This window comes from Mastomys coucha, unplaced genomic scaffold, assembly GCF_008632895.1.
Source record: "Mastomys coucha isolate ucsf_1 unplaced genomic scaffold, UCSF_Mcou_1 pScaffold23, whole genome shotgun sequence".
NCBI classification, from domain to species: Eukaryota; Metazoa; Chordata; class Mammalia; order Rodentia; family Muridae; genus Mastomys; species Mastomys coucha.
In genome coordinates, this window is record NW_022196906.1 from 90,904,392 (window position 1) to 90,919,391 (window position 15,000).

The 15,000-nt window shown below is 44.1% G+C and overlaps 1 protein-coding gene and 1 long non-coding RNA gene across 2 annotated transcripts in view; one reads left to right on the forward strand and one right to left on the reverse strand.

The window, feature by feature from the left end:
* Positions 1 to 3,854: 3,854 nt before the first annotated feature.
* Trim42 (tripartite motif containing 42) overlaps positions 3,855 to 15,000 on the reverse strand; it is a 21,731-nt gene continuing 10,585 nt past the window's right edge. Inside the window, exons 4-5 of the mRNA XM_031345489.1 lie at positions 13,671 to 13,895; positions 3,855 to 4,113 (exon numbers count right to left, since the gene is read on the reverse strand). Of these exons, the coding sequence (XP_031201349.1) occupies positions 4,027 to 4,113; positions 13,671 to 13,895 (312 nt within the window). The 3' untranslated portion in view covers positions 3,855 to 4,026. The remainder of the gene's footprint in view (positions 4,114 to 13,670; positions 13,896 to 15,000) is intronic.
* On the forward strand, positions 3,864 to 4,904 carry LOC116073520. Its single transcript, XR_004111846.1, has 2 exons — positions 3,864 to 3,955; positions 4,677 to 4,904. It is a non-coding gene; the product is annotated as an uncharacterized LOC116073520 (long non-coding RNA).

Below are 15,000 nucleotides of genomic sequence, written 5' to 3' on the forward strand. Positions count from 1 at the left end.
AGGTCCTGTATCATCATCATGATAAGTGATTTTAGATCTGAATCTTGCGTTTCTGGTGTGATGGTGTGCCCAGGACTTGCTCTGATCCTGGGTGTGTCAGAGCACCTGGGATTGGAGCTTCCTGTGGCTGTTGTGGGACTGGCTGCAGAGCTTGTGCCCTAGGTCTGCTCTCTGATCCTGGGTGTGTCAGCACTCCTGCGAGTGGAGCTTCCTCTGGGTGTTGTGGGACTCCACTGGCAAAGTTCTACTGCTCTGTCTTGACCATGCCAGCCTTCAGCTTTAAGTGCGAGCCACACCTTCCTTCTCCCTCATTGAATATCAGAATGATTCAGGAGCAGCGACTGCAGGCGTGGATACTGACACACATGTACAAGATCACGTCTGTGTGTCTGTGTGAGTACAGTTGCTCACATGACTCCTGGAATGTATTTCCTGTGGGGAGAAGGGGCGTGTGCTGGCAACTGCTTTCCCAGAAGTCCATGTGTCTGACAGAACAGAGATTTTTCCGGGGCCACAGGGTTCTCGACGGGCTGAGGTTCTGGTATCTTCTGGTCTTGTGTGTGCTTCCCTGCTGGGTCACTGAAGTCTCTCTTTTCTCCCAGACTAACCTTAGGTCCTTCTCATAATATCAATTAGGCTCATGCTGAGTGGAGTCTGAGATTCTTATATCCATTCCTTTGGGAGAGGAACAGCTGCATAAGCAATGGTGGAAGTTAAATGATAACATTTTTCTATAAACCTCATGTCTCACCATCTCTTAAGACCCAGAGAGACAGTGTGTAAGCAATGAAGGCCAAACAACTCAGATCAAGGAGTGTTGCTGACCGGTGGCTTCCCCTCCAGTCTGCCTTCTGTCTTGTCTGTACAAGCTGCCCTCTCCTGGAGGAACCCTCCCTCACATCTGATTACTACTTGTCTTCGAAATCTAGCTCTGGTCTTGACACTGCCAGGAGTCATATCCCATTACCTCAGTCCCCTGCCTCAGGCTTTTCAGAATCTGATCAGGGCCTGGGTCACTGCATGAAGACTCTGTAGGTGACTGTGGAAATCATCTGGTGCTGAGACTGAGGTGAAGCCAGATCTAAGCATTTTTTTGTAGATTGGCTGTTGTCTTGTGGGCTAGAAGCATCCTGAAGGTGAGGGCTAGATTTGCAGTGTTTCTGAGCTGCTCTGTAGAGCCTAGCTACATTCAGAACACTTGTCCCTGGTATTTTATAACACAGTAGTATCTCCCAAGCTAGTGTTCATAGCCTCCAGTTTCAGCTCTATCTACTCTTGCTTAATAGCAGTTTTTGAGCTCTTGCTTGGTTCTTGGCCCTAAAGCTACCTTTGTATATCATCCAGTGACCCTGGGCCTGCACCAATACAGGTGGCATTTTTTCCTTTGCCACACAACATTTCTAGGGTCTTCTATAGGGGGCAAAAACATCTATAAAAGAGGGAAAGAGATTCTGCTTGCTCACTCTTTTTCTGTGGCATCAGGGTGGGAGGCAATGGTGGGTGAGGATGTAGTTGCCGCTGTCAGTTTTCCATCTGCCCCCTGTTCCTAGAACCCCAACCCCCATGGAAGCCCATAAGACATCTGTATGGGCTGGGTAGGAAGCTGTCTCAGAAAGCTGGATCCCAGTTCAGAGCCACAGTTGAAGGTCTGCTTCTGATAATCTCATTGACCTCCTGACCCTTGGGGTTGCCAGTGGGGTTGTCACTGTTTCCCCAGTGTCCTCCTTCTGTTGTCTGTCCTCCAGTACCCATTTAACCAATTCTTCATGTTCAGTCCTTTGTTAGAATTAACTGGAGTGGTGCTGGTGGGGGCGGTGGTGGCGGCGGCTGCGGTGGTGTCGTTGGTGGTGGTGTGTGTGTTGGGGAGGGGGGATGGATACTGCTGTCAGGACTCAGTTGATAGATCAATACTCACCTACTTCTGTTGGTTTCTCCTTGGTTGTCCCCACGCATTTGAGCCATGCTTCAAAGGCCTAAAGCACAACGTTCCGGAATTTTCCTTTTTCTGTCTGGATGTGTCAATCGACCAGTGCTTACCTTACTCTTGCCCACTCATGTCCACCCCACTGGTCAGGAAGGCTGCTCTTCCTCCTGGACTCCCTGCCCAGATCAGACAACTGCATACAGCCCTCCTGCCTTCCTCAGCCCCATAGTCCATTCCCCATGAAAGCAGAAGCAACACTAAGAAAAACGTGACTGGGGCGGAATGGGGCCTTGTTCTACATCTGTTCTCGTGGCTTCAGAGGGACTCATGTCCCAGATGCTCTTAGTCCCTACAGATGTCCTTTGCCTTGCTTCCTGCATACCAGGCTCCCTGCTATGCCATTTTCCCAGCATGCCAAGCCCCTGCTGCTTCGAAGCCTTGATACTTGCTGTCCTTCTGTGAAGACTCCATTTCTCCCTTGCCCATACCTTGCTGGCTCCTTCCTGCTCTTGAGGAAGTAACTTCAGGTTCTTTAAGGAGACATCTAGTCCAGAGTTCATACTTCCCAGGTCCAGTCTCTTTCTTTCCTAGGGCTTCTAGTCATCTCAATCAGCTATGTGTCTGTAAGGTGGGTTTCGGATGTTTAATTCAGTGCCTTGTTGTTGAAGCCCCAACCCATCACCACCACCACCCCTGATCCCCTGGTCTCATTATAGACACACTAAGGAAGAGGATGAAATTAGAATTTTCTTTTTGAACAAGCAAGAAAACCTAACTAGCAGCTGTTCTGCCACAGTGAGAGATGTTCTCAGGTGTGTTTTGTTACTGATCCCTTCTGGAGCCAGAGCCCTTTCTCCGAAGAAAGGTTGCCAGGCTGGAATATGTAAGTACATGGAGAAGATAGTTCATCATGGTGGTATAAACTTGTGTGTATTTAAGAACCTCTTGGTTATATTTAGGACCCTTACACTGTTCTAAAATACATACAATGTTTGTGCCTCAGGCATGGTCCTCAGAAGGGAATTTCTATGGATCATAGCCCCAAGGACCAAAGAATGGAAGAGAGTGTTGCTCCTGTTCAGAAACTCAGTTTGATGTTGGAAGACTCAGCTCTTGGTTTGGTAGCTTCTCAGAGATCTCAGCTTCTTTAGTCTCTGCAAGCAAGTTCACATGGTCTCTAGAAAGGCAGCATTGGGATTTATGGATTCCTTAATTGCACGGTGGTCCTTGTAGGTGCCATAAGTAGGCATGATTGTGATAATGTGCTATTCGCACAGTTAATTTTTTAAGGTTTAATTTCACTTTAGTTTATCAGTGGCGGAATCCCTGCTGGCATGTCATTTAATTTGCTTGCCGTGCTAATGATGATCCTGAAGCTTCTCAAAGAAATGATTATATGATAATACCAAATTTGATGGTGGATCTGGCCCATCATTTGCAGGGATGAGATTATAACAAAGCTCCCTGGGACATCTAGTCTTGTAACGTGCACCAGGAATTCTGGAGCTTTTCCTTTGCTTTGGGTTACAGAGGAGTGAGAAGAGGGAGGCCTGGCTCTTTGGATGGGCCAGAGGCAGACTTCAGACCATGGACAAAGGCTGTGGGAAAACACGGGCTTAATAATTCGGGAGAACATTCTCACAGTGTTGGCTGCTTAGTATTGAGATAGATTACATGTTGAGGGAAAGCCTTTCCCACCAGTTGCCGACTTGTTTGGATACCCACAGTGAGTTAGGTCAGCACTTGAATGAACACCCAGGGGTCTCGCTTTCAGACAGAACAAATTTTACCACCCAGGTGCATGCCACTTGTTCCTTGTTCTTATATAGTACCATGAATTCTGAGCTCAGGATGGAACCCGAGGTTATACAGACCTACAGGCTTGCTGCCTTATCTCTTAGTTTCATCATAATGAACCAATCACAACAGGTTATGATGTCAGACATTTCCTTTCATTGGCTTTCAAGAGACTCCTTTTGGAAAACCCAGAGGTGCTGGAAACATCCATCTACAACCTCCTTGAAGAATGTGGTGAGAAAAATACATACATATACACATAGATATCTCTATGAGCAGTAGAGTTCTGAGGGATGTTCCAAGGCTCAGAAGCGCTTCTGGAGGGCAGACTGGATATTCTTCAGCAGTCCCCACTTAGCTCTGTTCTTCCCACGGCCATCTGGTGTCACCACCTGCAATAGGAAGCAAAGACTGCATGGGGCCATCCACAGAGGGACAGCAGCTCCTAGAGCCCAGGGCCACTCCGTACACCATCTCACCAATGCCCCATGACAACCATGGGAAGCATGCGCGGGTGTGCCCCTCTTTAGAGATGAGGAGTACCAGCCTCAGGGCACCACAGAGCTTTTACAGCAGCACACAGCTGTTGTGTGCTGGCACTTCAATTCTACACATCAGATTCTACCCCTCTCAAGGCAGCTCATACAACAGAATGTGGACAAGCATGATAGACTAGATACCAAATGCTCTTTACCATAGAAGATCCCCCACCCAGCCTCTGGAACTTTGCTTCTTTCCCATCTTTCAAGTTTCAAGTCTCAGCTAATGAGTAGCTTCTCTACTAAACTTGGGGTGACCTGTTTACAGGGTTGGGGAAATGAAAGTTTTTGCTTGTTTGTTTGTTTTAAGTCTCTGTAGTCTCAACATTGGTTAAGTAAAGAGAAGATTCTTAGAGATGTGTATGAAAGATGAATAGCGCAGATTTTGTAAGTTGTCCAATTTTCTATACTGACAGGAATGCTTTGTTCTCACTTTGGTGACGCAGTGCTACCCGAGAAAGAAAAGTTGCTGGTCAGCAGGGCGAAGGAGGATCTTAGAAACCTTACAGACTCAAGCTCATCATGCTTCTCTGTGACTTACCTCCATTTCTCTGACCTGGTATCATTACCACTCCCTAATACACATTTACTGAAGAGGCATTTAGGGACTAAAGTTGGGATGGAAGATCTAATATAAATTAGGACCCATGATAAATGAGTAGATGGGGTGGGGCTGGGTTAGATTGATGAAGAGAAATGTTTATGCGAAGCACATAGTCTCTATGATAAAGTTTTTAATCTTTTATATTTGTGTTGGGCAAAACCAGAGATGCTGCCTACATATAATACTGATGAAATGAAAAACGTCAGTAGTTCTGTGTGCTACTACTGGGGACAGCGAACGAGGCCTAATGGTACTGTGAGTTATGGGGTTTTGGAACTGCCTTAAGAAAATGCATATGTCACAGTTTGGTCTCAAGCTTTTGTAAGGATCTTCAAAGCCAATGACTGTGGAATGTAATGGGACAGAGGTGGTTGGGGAGTGTTAGTGAGCAACAGTAGCATCAGGCAAAACAGTGGACAGAAGAAGCAAAAAGATGGAACAAAAAATGCTACAGAAATTGAAATGACAGTTGGCACCTCCTTCCTTGTCCCACACTGAAGCTGTGTGATGGGGCTGGCCCAGAAACGGAGAGGCGCAAGAGGCTCCCCAAGTCCTGGAAGCTAGATTTGAAATATCAGCTCTAGATTCCTATAAAAAAAATATGGACAAGCAGTGAGTGATATGCCCAGTCCACTTATGACCATAGATGTAATCATATAAAATCAAATACGGCAACTGAAATAGCTGTTAGAATGGAATATTAAAGCAATACATGATGCTAACCAAGGGCTTATTTCGTGAAGGGAAATAGAATCTAGGATAGAAAAGGCAGCCACGGTGAGCTGGGTCAGGTCCTGCCTTTAATTCCTGGCACCATAATCAAACTAAACCGAACCAAACCAACTAACCAACTAACCAAAACCCATCATAATTTACTTAATTGATATAGTCCTTAAAGGAGAAAAATCATGTGATTGTGTCAACCAATGCAAATTATATCATACTCTATGCAAAAGCTCTTGGAAATCTGGAAGTCAGAAGACATTTCTTTAGGTAAATGGCTCTAAACCTAAACACTGAATGAAAAACAATAAAGTCAATGGAGAAAGTTTAGTGTCAGCAACTGACAAGTGTGTCTACTTCTGCCATTCTGTGTCTGACTCAAGGCTCTCACTAAAGTGATTAGGAAAGAAAAAGAAATATAAACTCAAAGTCTGTGAGGGAAGAGATAAAAGCACCATTACTTACAGATGATAAGATTATATGCCTAGAAAAGCAAGCTGAACAAGCAGTCTTGGAATAATAGAGTCCTCAAAGATTTGCTAGGATTCAGATTTATCTATAGAGAACAATAGCTTTTCTTCTAAACCAGCCATCTATTAGGAATAACTACAATATAAGACACACACTCATAATATCAAAGGTTGTGCATTGTTCACTTTTGTGTTTTTCCTAGATATATTTAAGGGTGCAACATACTTGGATAAACATATGTGTGGTGAAATGCTGCAATAAGCAAATTGGTGTATCTCTTATTTCACATAATCCCTGGCTTATAATGTGATTATGCATCTAGAATCATAGCAAATTAATCACATATGACACAGAATAGAGTCTAGTCTTCATGCTGCTGTTCATTAGATCACTAAACTATGTAGTTTACCCAGGAACACAAGGATGAAGACCCCAGAACACCTCACATAAAGCAGTTAGAATAAATGCTCAGACAATATGGCAAGCATATCAACTGCCTTCCAATTAATTTCTCAGTGGCTTTCTAACCAATCCTGTTTGGATTAAAAATAAAATAACTAAAAAAAAAAAAATAACCACAAGGAGTTCCTTCAATGTTTATATGAATAAGTAAGCCTCTACGACTAGCTAGTTTTTGGTTTTCAAAAGAAACATAGTTAATGAAGATGCCTTGGCAGTTAACCAGGACAGCACAAAGCTGAGGCTAAATCCCAGTCAACGCAGACAGGCACTGGCGTGGGAGTGGAGGCTGTTTCCCATCATCCCCAGTCTATCTTTGAACAGCTTCACTCTACTTTGAGACAAAAACCTCAAGTCTTCTATGTTTTCAGTTCCTAGCCCCATAGCTCACAGCACTGTTAGCTCCCTTTACTGCCCCTGTGGCTCCGTGTAGAGCTTACACTTTTGTTTCAACATTATTAGGGTTCTATGCATATACTATCTCCATTTTCCCCAGCAATGGGTGGTTTGCTACCATTTATACAATATTATCTTTACCTTACATGTGGCCCTGTTTTTACTGAAGCCATTTTTTTTTTTTTTTTGGTCAAAGTAGAAAGCATAATGCTGAAACATAATAGGGAATTCAGGAGTGAACCCTAAATATATAGACAGTGACTATAAGATCAAAATAGCACCATGACTGAACACAGCACAATCCTAGCAGACAGGGCTCAGTTGCAGCAGAGCAGATGCATCTGTTCTTTGCATTGCATTTAAAGATAGACTGTACTGATAAAACTCGAAAGGTGAAACTATAAATTTAATAAAAGAATATGTAGAAGATTATCTTTGTGATCTAAGTCAAGGCAAGGACTTTTTAAACAGAACCCCAAAAGGTCATACCAGAAGGAAAAACAGTTATGACTTCGATTATTTGAGAGTTTAAGGCTCCTGCCATTTCATGGAGTACGATATGAACTGAGGCGATAAGGCAAATATCAGAGGAGTAGAAATATTAGCAATGTCTAAAACTATCATCTGGAATACATGATATCCCGTGAGTCACCAAATCAGGAGCGTGTAGGGGTGGGCGTGGGGGTGGGATGGGGGAGGTAGGGAAGTGGGCAAAGGGTGTTAACAGGCCATTTATGGGAGGATTCCTGGAAAAGTGTAAGCATTTGAAATGAAATATAGAAAAATAAAGTGAGTAGATGTAATTATAAGGTAATATATCTTGATAAATGCAAGTTGAATTTAGGATATAAGGTCTCTCTTATGGGAATATTCATGGGTGTGGCCAAATTAATTACACTGTTGTAACAGTTTATTTATGCTTGACCCAGGGAGTGGCACTAGGAGGTGTGGCCTTGTTGGCGTAGGTGTATCATTGTGGGTATGGGCTTTAAGACCCTAATCCTAGCTCCCTGGAAGCCAGTCTTCTCTTTGCATTCGAAACAAGATGTAGAATTCTCAGCTCCTCCTACACCATGCTTGCCTGAATGCTGCCAACCTCCCACTTTGATGATGGACTGAACCTCTGAACCTGTAAGCCAGCTCCAATTAAATGCTGTCCTTTTAAGAATTGCCTTGGTCATGGTGTCTGTTCACAGCGGTAAAACCCTAAATAAGACAACTGTCTAGTTTATGACCCAAAAATTTCAGTCGTAGTGCATTTCTTATATGAAATTAATTATGGTCCTCTAAAATTCATATGCTGTAGTCCTAATCTCAGATATTAGTCTGCTAGGTCAGGGCCTTTAACGAGGTGATGAAGTTAAAATGAGGCTGTTAGGGCAGCTGTAATCCAACCTATAGCCATTGTTATAGGAGGAAATTTGAACGTAGACCTCAGGGATACGTGGGAAACGATCACTCAGGAGCACAGTGTGAACGACTTTCAGCTAGAGTCATGGCTGTCTAATGATCCCTGATCTGTAGTAACTTGTAAGTGCAACTCTGCCTGACTCATACGAAATCCAGAGAGACTTTTACACCTCCATCTCAACCACAAGCTGTCACATGTTGTCCACTATAGTGTTAGTGGAGATAACTTGAGTGTCCACACTGAGTAGACAGGTAACATGCAAGAGGCAGATATACACTATGAAGGATGGCATAACGTCAGAAAATCAGGGACAAAATACCCATAATGATAGAGATCAGTGCTTCTTAACCTGTTGGCTGTGATGCTCTTGTGGGGTGGAGTGACCTCTTCACGGGGGTCACCTAAGACTACCAGGGAACACAGATATTTACATTATGATTCATAATGGTAGCAAAGTTACAGTTATGAAGTAGCAACAAAAAATAATTTAATGGTTGTTTGGGGGGGTGGTCACTACAATAGAAGGAACTGTATTAACAGGCTGTATCATTAGGAAGGTGGAGAACCACTGATGTAGATATATCATTCAAACACAGTGTTTAGAGGAAAAGGGTCAAGATGGGGGGGGGGGAGATGAACACAATGCCATGAGTGCATTAGTGACACATAGCAAGCAGCCATACATATTGTGTTAAAAACACCCAAAAGCAAAGAGATACAAATAAGCCCTCCTTAGAATAGATGTCACCAACTGGAACATAAAAGTAAGGCACAGGCCTTGCAAAGGTCAGTGCAGATGGACCAGAGCTATATAATTAATGAAACTTTGTGTGCATGAGGTTGAAAACCAAGCTAGGTCCAGTTTGAACCCAAGTTCCACTTGTTCCCAGAGTTCAATCTTCTCCAGCTACAGGGTAGGTAGGAAAGAACCAGAAGAATTTTACTTAAAGGAATGTTTCAGAGATTTTTGGAAAATGGTAGGCCCCAAGGACACAGAGAATACAAAGCATGTGTGTCCCTTAAGGGCCTGGAGTCACTGTGTGTGAGAGCGTATCTAGGGAGGAGGTGGCAGTCCTGAGGGTAGCAGTCCCTGTTGGTCACATAGTCTTTAATCTCAATCCTTACGAAGATGTGTGACAGCCTGGGGAGAGGAAAGTCGGGACTTAGTGGCAGGGACACTGCCCAGTTCTGTGTCAGTCCCAGCTGCAGTGTGGGCTAAGGAGGGCATCCTGCAGAGACCCAGGGTAACCAAAGAATGGACTCTTTGGCACATAGACATTATTGAGGGACTGACAGACTGAGAAGGACTTTGAGCATGCCTGGAGACAGGGATGGCTACATTCTCTGATGGACTCCAAAGACCCAGGAAAGCACCAGTTATGGAGTATTGCTAGGCTCAAAGCTTTGCCTCTAAATCTGATGTAATTCAGTAATCCATATAGATTAGAGTGGTGGATCAATGGACCCTCACAGATGTCCTTGTCTGGACCCTCCAATCTCTGTGTTCTACTGTAGGGTGATTAAGGTAGCTGTTTGGGGATAGGAAAATGTCCCATCACCACAGGCTCAGTGCTATCACAAAAGGCCTTTCAGGTGGGCGGCAGAGGCAGAAGGGAGCCTGAGAGAGGGCGGCTGGGAGGGAGATGGACCCAGTTGGAAGTTGATGTCTTGAAGATGGCACCTGACTTAGAAATGTGAGCAACCAGCAAAAGACAAGGGTTGGGTTCTGCCTCAGAAATCCCTCCACAGAAGGGTCCAGACACGGATGGTACTCCTGATTTAAAATTTAGCCAATGAGAACCATTTCTATTCCTGAGCTGCAGAAATGTAATGATTCGTATTGTTTAACCATCTATTTGTCACAGTAGACAAAGGAAACCCACACACAGATGGACAGCTAGGCTAAACAGGGTTTAAAGTGAGCTGGGAAAATGGTGAGCAAAGAGGGAGTGGTAGCTAGGGCTGGAATGTGGGCAGGGGAATACTGAGGACCACTGGAAGACCAGGAGGAGAGAGAGGGGCCAATAGACATACACAGTGCCTAAAACACACTTAGCTGTCCTTTCAAAATGGGCCACTAGACTCCTTGATGTTAGAGGCTTTGAGACAGAGACCATGAGCCACAAAGAACCAGTAAGACAAACAGTATCCCATTCCCATAGATCTTAGTAAGCTAGAGTTGTTGGGGCCTGCCTCAGGAACGTGAGCTCAAATCCAAAGCTCTTTTCAATACACAATCCTGTCTTAGAAACAATTGATCCATCACTCAGTGCTTTGATACCACCTCCCCAGGGTCGTGTTGTGTGACTCCACGGCTGAGCTCACTCCTCCTAGGCTTATTTACATTTGATTATGGTCCAGGAGGCTAGAGTTCTGGCTTTGAATACAGACCCATCCCTTGTGTTTTCTCCATAGGAGCCTCCTCCTCCAGGAGACATCTGAGACTCAAGGATAATTAGCGATAATGGATAACACAGGTTTGACCTTCAAATGTGACCTTTGAAGTGTTGGATAACTAATTTTCTTGTTGCATGTATTATGTACCAAGGAAATTTTCTTAAAAAAAAAATTCAACAAGTCTTAGGCTATGCAAATCAAATATAAAAGGTTTTCTTTCACATCTTTTATAGAAATACATAGGCTGGAAGCATGGTGGCTGGGATAAGACCTGATTGTGCTACATCGTAGCAGCATTCAAATGAAACCTTTCAGAGATACACACACACACACCAGTGCCAAAGGAAAAAATTTCGATTTTATAGGAAAGAGCTAAAGCCATTACTTTTATGAAGCTTTATAAATGTCATTCAAACACACCATCTTATTTTCATTTGCTGGTGAAGCCTTTACTTATGCAAATCATGACAAATGTTAAGGAAGCCAGTGTTTCATCGTTGGGAATGCTAATAGAACTGCAAAGGAGGGAGGAAGAATTACTTCTGAAGGAAAAATCTATACTGTAGCTCTTTGAGTCAGATAAAAATGAAGCTTCCAGAAAACCTCATTAATTAGGGTTCTGCTCATTTAGATATTGTGTGAAAAAGCAAAGAGACAGGCATGCATTTCCCTCTCTTTCATAGGGGGGGCAAATTAATCGCATAAAGACAGATTTAGGGGAAGGCTATTCCTTGACTGACTGTATAAAACATTCTGCCTTCAGGCATCTTATGATACTTTGCAGTTATTAATTTTATTTATCAATTTGCTCTTTCATTCGTTAATTTAGACATTGGCTCATATATTCATTTGTTTGGTTACATTTTTACTCATGTTTCCGTTCAATAACCGTTAAGAGGCTGCTGTGTGCAAACTGCTTTGGTAAGCACCACAGGAGAGAGAAAGATGAATTAGGCAAGAATTCTGTCTGCAAGGAGGTCATAGTGTGAGAGGGAAGAGAGGACCCAAGAGGGTAAGGTGGCGGACTGACGACACGCCTCGATCTCTCTGTCCGTCCCCAGTCCTCGAATCTAGAGATGATGGATGATTCACTAAAAAAATTAACAACTACTGAGTGCCCTTCATGAGTAAGACATTTCTGAGGGATTCTAGAAGCCGAGAAGGCAGATGGAATCAGATTAAAAGAAGACTCCACAGTCAAGAGCATGGAGTAGAAAATGGAGCAACAGGTGTGAGGCATCAGGACTCTGGAGTGAGAAGGTCCCTGTGGCAACTGACAACCAGGCTGAGAGGCAGGCAAAGGATCAGCTGGCAGAGCAGCCAGGCAGGCTCTCTCATAGCACTTCCTTGGCATATAAGTGTCTGACCTCTGTGGGAAGGGGCGGGGGTGGGGGGAGCATGACACCAGGAGAATAGCCCTACTCTGCAGAACTGCTACCTGATAGAGTAACTCCACTTCCTCCCCACTCTCCATCATTATTAGAAAGGACAACCAGTCCCTCAAACATCTGACCAGATTGCTAAAGTGCAATTAACCCGATCCAATGGCCTTGAGCATGCAGACCACTCAGAACCTGGACGGAGACTACCCAAGAGTACATGGAAACTGGGTTTAGTGGAGCAGAAACTAAGGGGCAGCTCAAAATGAGGCCGATTCAAAGAGAAGTGGACAGGAGAGAAAGAGGAGGAGGAGAGAGGGAAGGAGAGAGAAAGAGGGAGGGAGAGGGCAAGAAGAGGGGAAAGAGAGGGAAAAGGAGAAGGGAAGGGAGGAGATTGGAAGGAGAGAGAGAGAGAGGAGGGGCATGGGAAGGGAAGGGGAGGAGAAGAGAGAGGAGGGAAGGGAGGGGAGGGAAGGGAAGGCTGATAACTTCCTAGTTTCGGTGGACATCAGATTAGACTGATGTGTCTCTTCTAGGTGTGCCTTAGAAGTCTCTTGAGGCTTCCTTCTCTCAGTGCCGTGAATCTCCCTTCTTCCAAACCCTAAATGAACAGACCTGGCCTTTTTACTTTTAAAGAACCTCTGAGACTTATTTGGATTGCAAAGAGCACCTTCACAGTGATATAGTATGATGGCTCTTGATGGTCCCAGTATTCTCAATATCATTACAGTGGCACTCACAAGTGTGCCATCACCTGGGAATTCAGAGATGTGTCAGCTCTCCATCACAAAAAACAATAGTTTGTTTCTTTGCTTCATGGAGCCAACCTGACCTGCTCAGTATCTTTTTTTTTTTTTTTTTTTAACTACCAGAGAAACCAAAAGTAGTTTTAGTATAAATATGTCTTAAATATTACATGGGATGTCCTTGTATCACAAGTTTCACTTGTCCTCTGTAAGAAACACTGATTTAACTGGCTGCCCTGCCTCTTTGCTAAGTTTCAAACCTCATCTTCATAGGGAGGATTGCTCCTTTGGAATTTTCCAACTGTAATTACTTCTTACTCTTCTCATACAATGACTACTAGCCCATGACTATGGCGGAAGGAGGGATTGTGCTTGGTCATACTCGGAACTTCTGTATCCTAACACAAAGCCTAGAACTAGTAGTTTTGAGTTCAGGAGAACCTATGAAACTTGGACATGGCCTGAAAAGGCTGGTGGAGATGAGAGATACCCTCACTGGCTGAGAGTTAACCAGCTTTCTGAGTTTAGAGGCAATTCTCTGTGGTCTCTGCTGATCTTCCTAGGTAAGCCAAATCCTGACTCTGTGAAGGCATTCCCATCTGATGGATGGGTCAGAGATGGGTCAGCTGGTAAAGGCTCTCGACAAACCTGAGGCCCTTCCTTTTTAAGCCTCTAACATCCGTCCACACACACTATGGCACGCATGTGTGTGTATGTGTGTGGGCATGTGTGCACGTGTGGGACTCTCCAATAGCATTTTAAAACTTAAGTCATAAGTCATAGAAAAGAAGTTTTGCCTAAGTTTCGGTAAGCGTACACAGTACCTTGCAGATGTCACTCCACTGCCCGGGACCATTGTCATTGATGGCTCTAACCTTAAACAAATACTCAGTGTTGGGGGTCAGGTTGTGCAGCTCCAGGTTCTGCTGTAGGATGTCCCGAATCTGTCCACAGAGCTCTGTGCGCACATTGTTAGGAGGAGTGGTAACGAGCTCATAGAATTCCATCTCAAAGGAGTCCACATCTTCTGTTGGGCATGTCCAGTAAACCTAGAAGAATTGGGCGTATGAGCATGGCACGAACACACACTGCTCTGTCCTTCCTAGGATGATTTCATCCCGCTACTTTGCAGGCACAAGGAGGAGACATGTGGCAAATGCCAGTGGACTCACAGAACATGGGAGAGTCACACAGCTGTCTGGGATGCAGTTATTTCCTTCTCTATTCCCGAGGAGACAGCCAATGACAAAGACAGTAAGTTCATACTCAGATCATGAGATGTCGACTTCCAAGAAGAGATACAGTAACGAGTCTCAATCTGGCATAGAAACAGTTTGTGATACTAGTGTTTTCACATTATTGATTGATTGAGTGTGTGTGTGTGTGTGTGTCTGTATGTGTATGTGCGTGCATGTGTGTGTGCGCTAGCACACTTGTGCACATACCAAATGCCATGGAGTACATGTGGAAGTCAGAGGATAAGTCACTGGAATATGTTCCTTTTTCCTACCACGTGGGTCCTTGGAATAGGACTCAGGTTGTTAGGTTTAGTGGTAAGTGCCACCATGTTGCTGGCCCTGGGCTTTAAAAAATTATATTTTAAGAGCATATTTGTACTGCTCTTATGTTTTTTTGCTAAAGTCAAAAGCCATAAGATACAGTTAATGTATAGCTTCATGAGTACTAAATTTTATAAATGAAATCACACAACTTAATAAAATTAACTGACATTCTTTCTCATGATCAAAACAAGCACACTTATGACAACACACTTTGGAAATGCAGAAGTATAAAGGAAGGAGATCAACATCTCCCCTAATCCACACGTTGATTCCTGTAAGGCTTCCTGCTGTCGGGGGAGATGCAAACACACGCACGCATGTAATTGGGATTGCATGGCTCCGGTTTATTCTCTTGACTTACAGTTCACATATCCCATATCATCAAAAATCGGGTAAAACATCACCTTTAAAAACTGCCCATAGAGACCTGGAACATGGCTCAGAGAGTAAAGGTGCTTGCTGCTAAGCCAGACAAGCTGGAGTTTGATTCCCAGGAGCCCCACGGTGGAAGGAGAGAACTGGTCCTTTCAAGTTGTCCTTTGACCTCCACATGTATGCTCTGGTATGTGCAGGTCTCTCTCTCATACACACA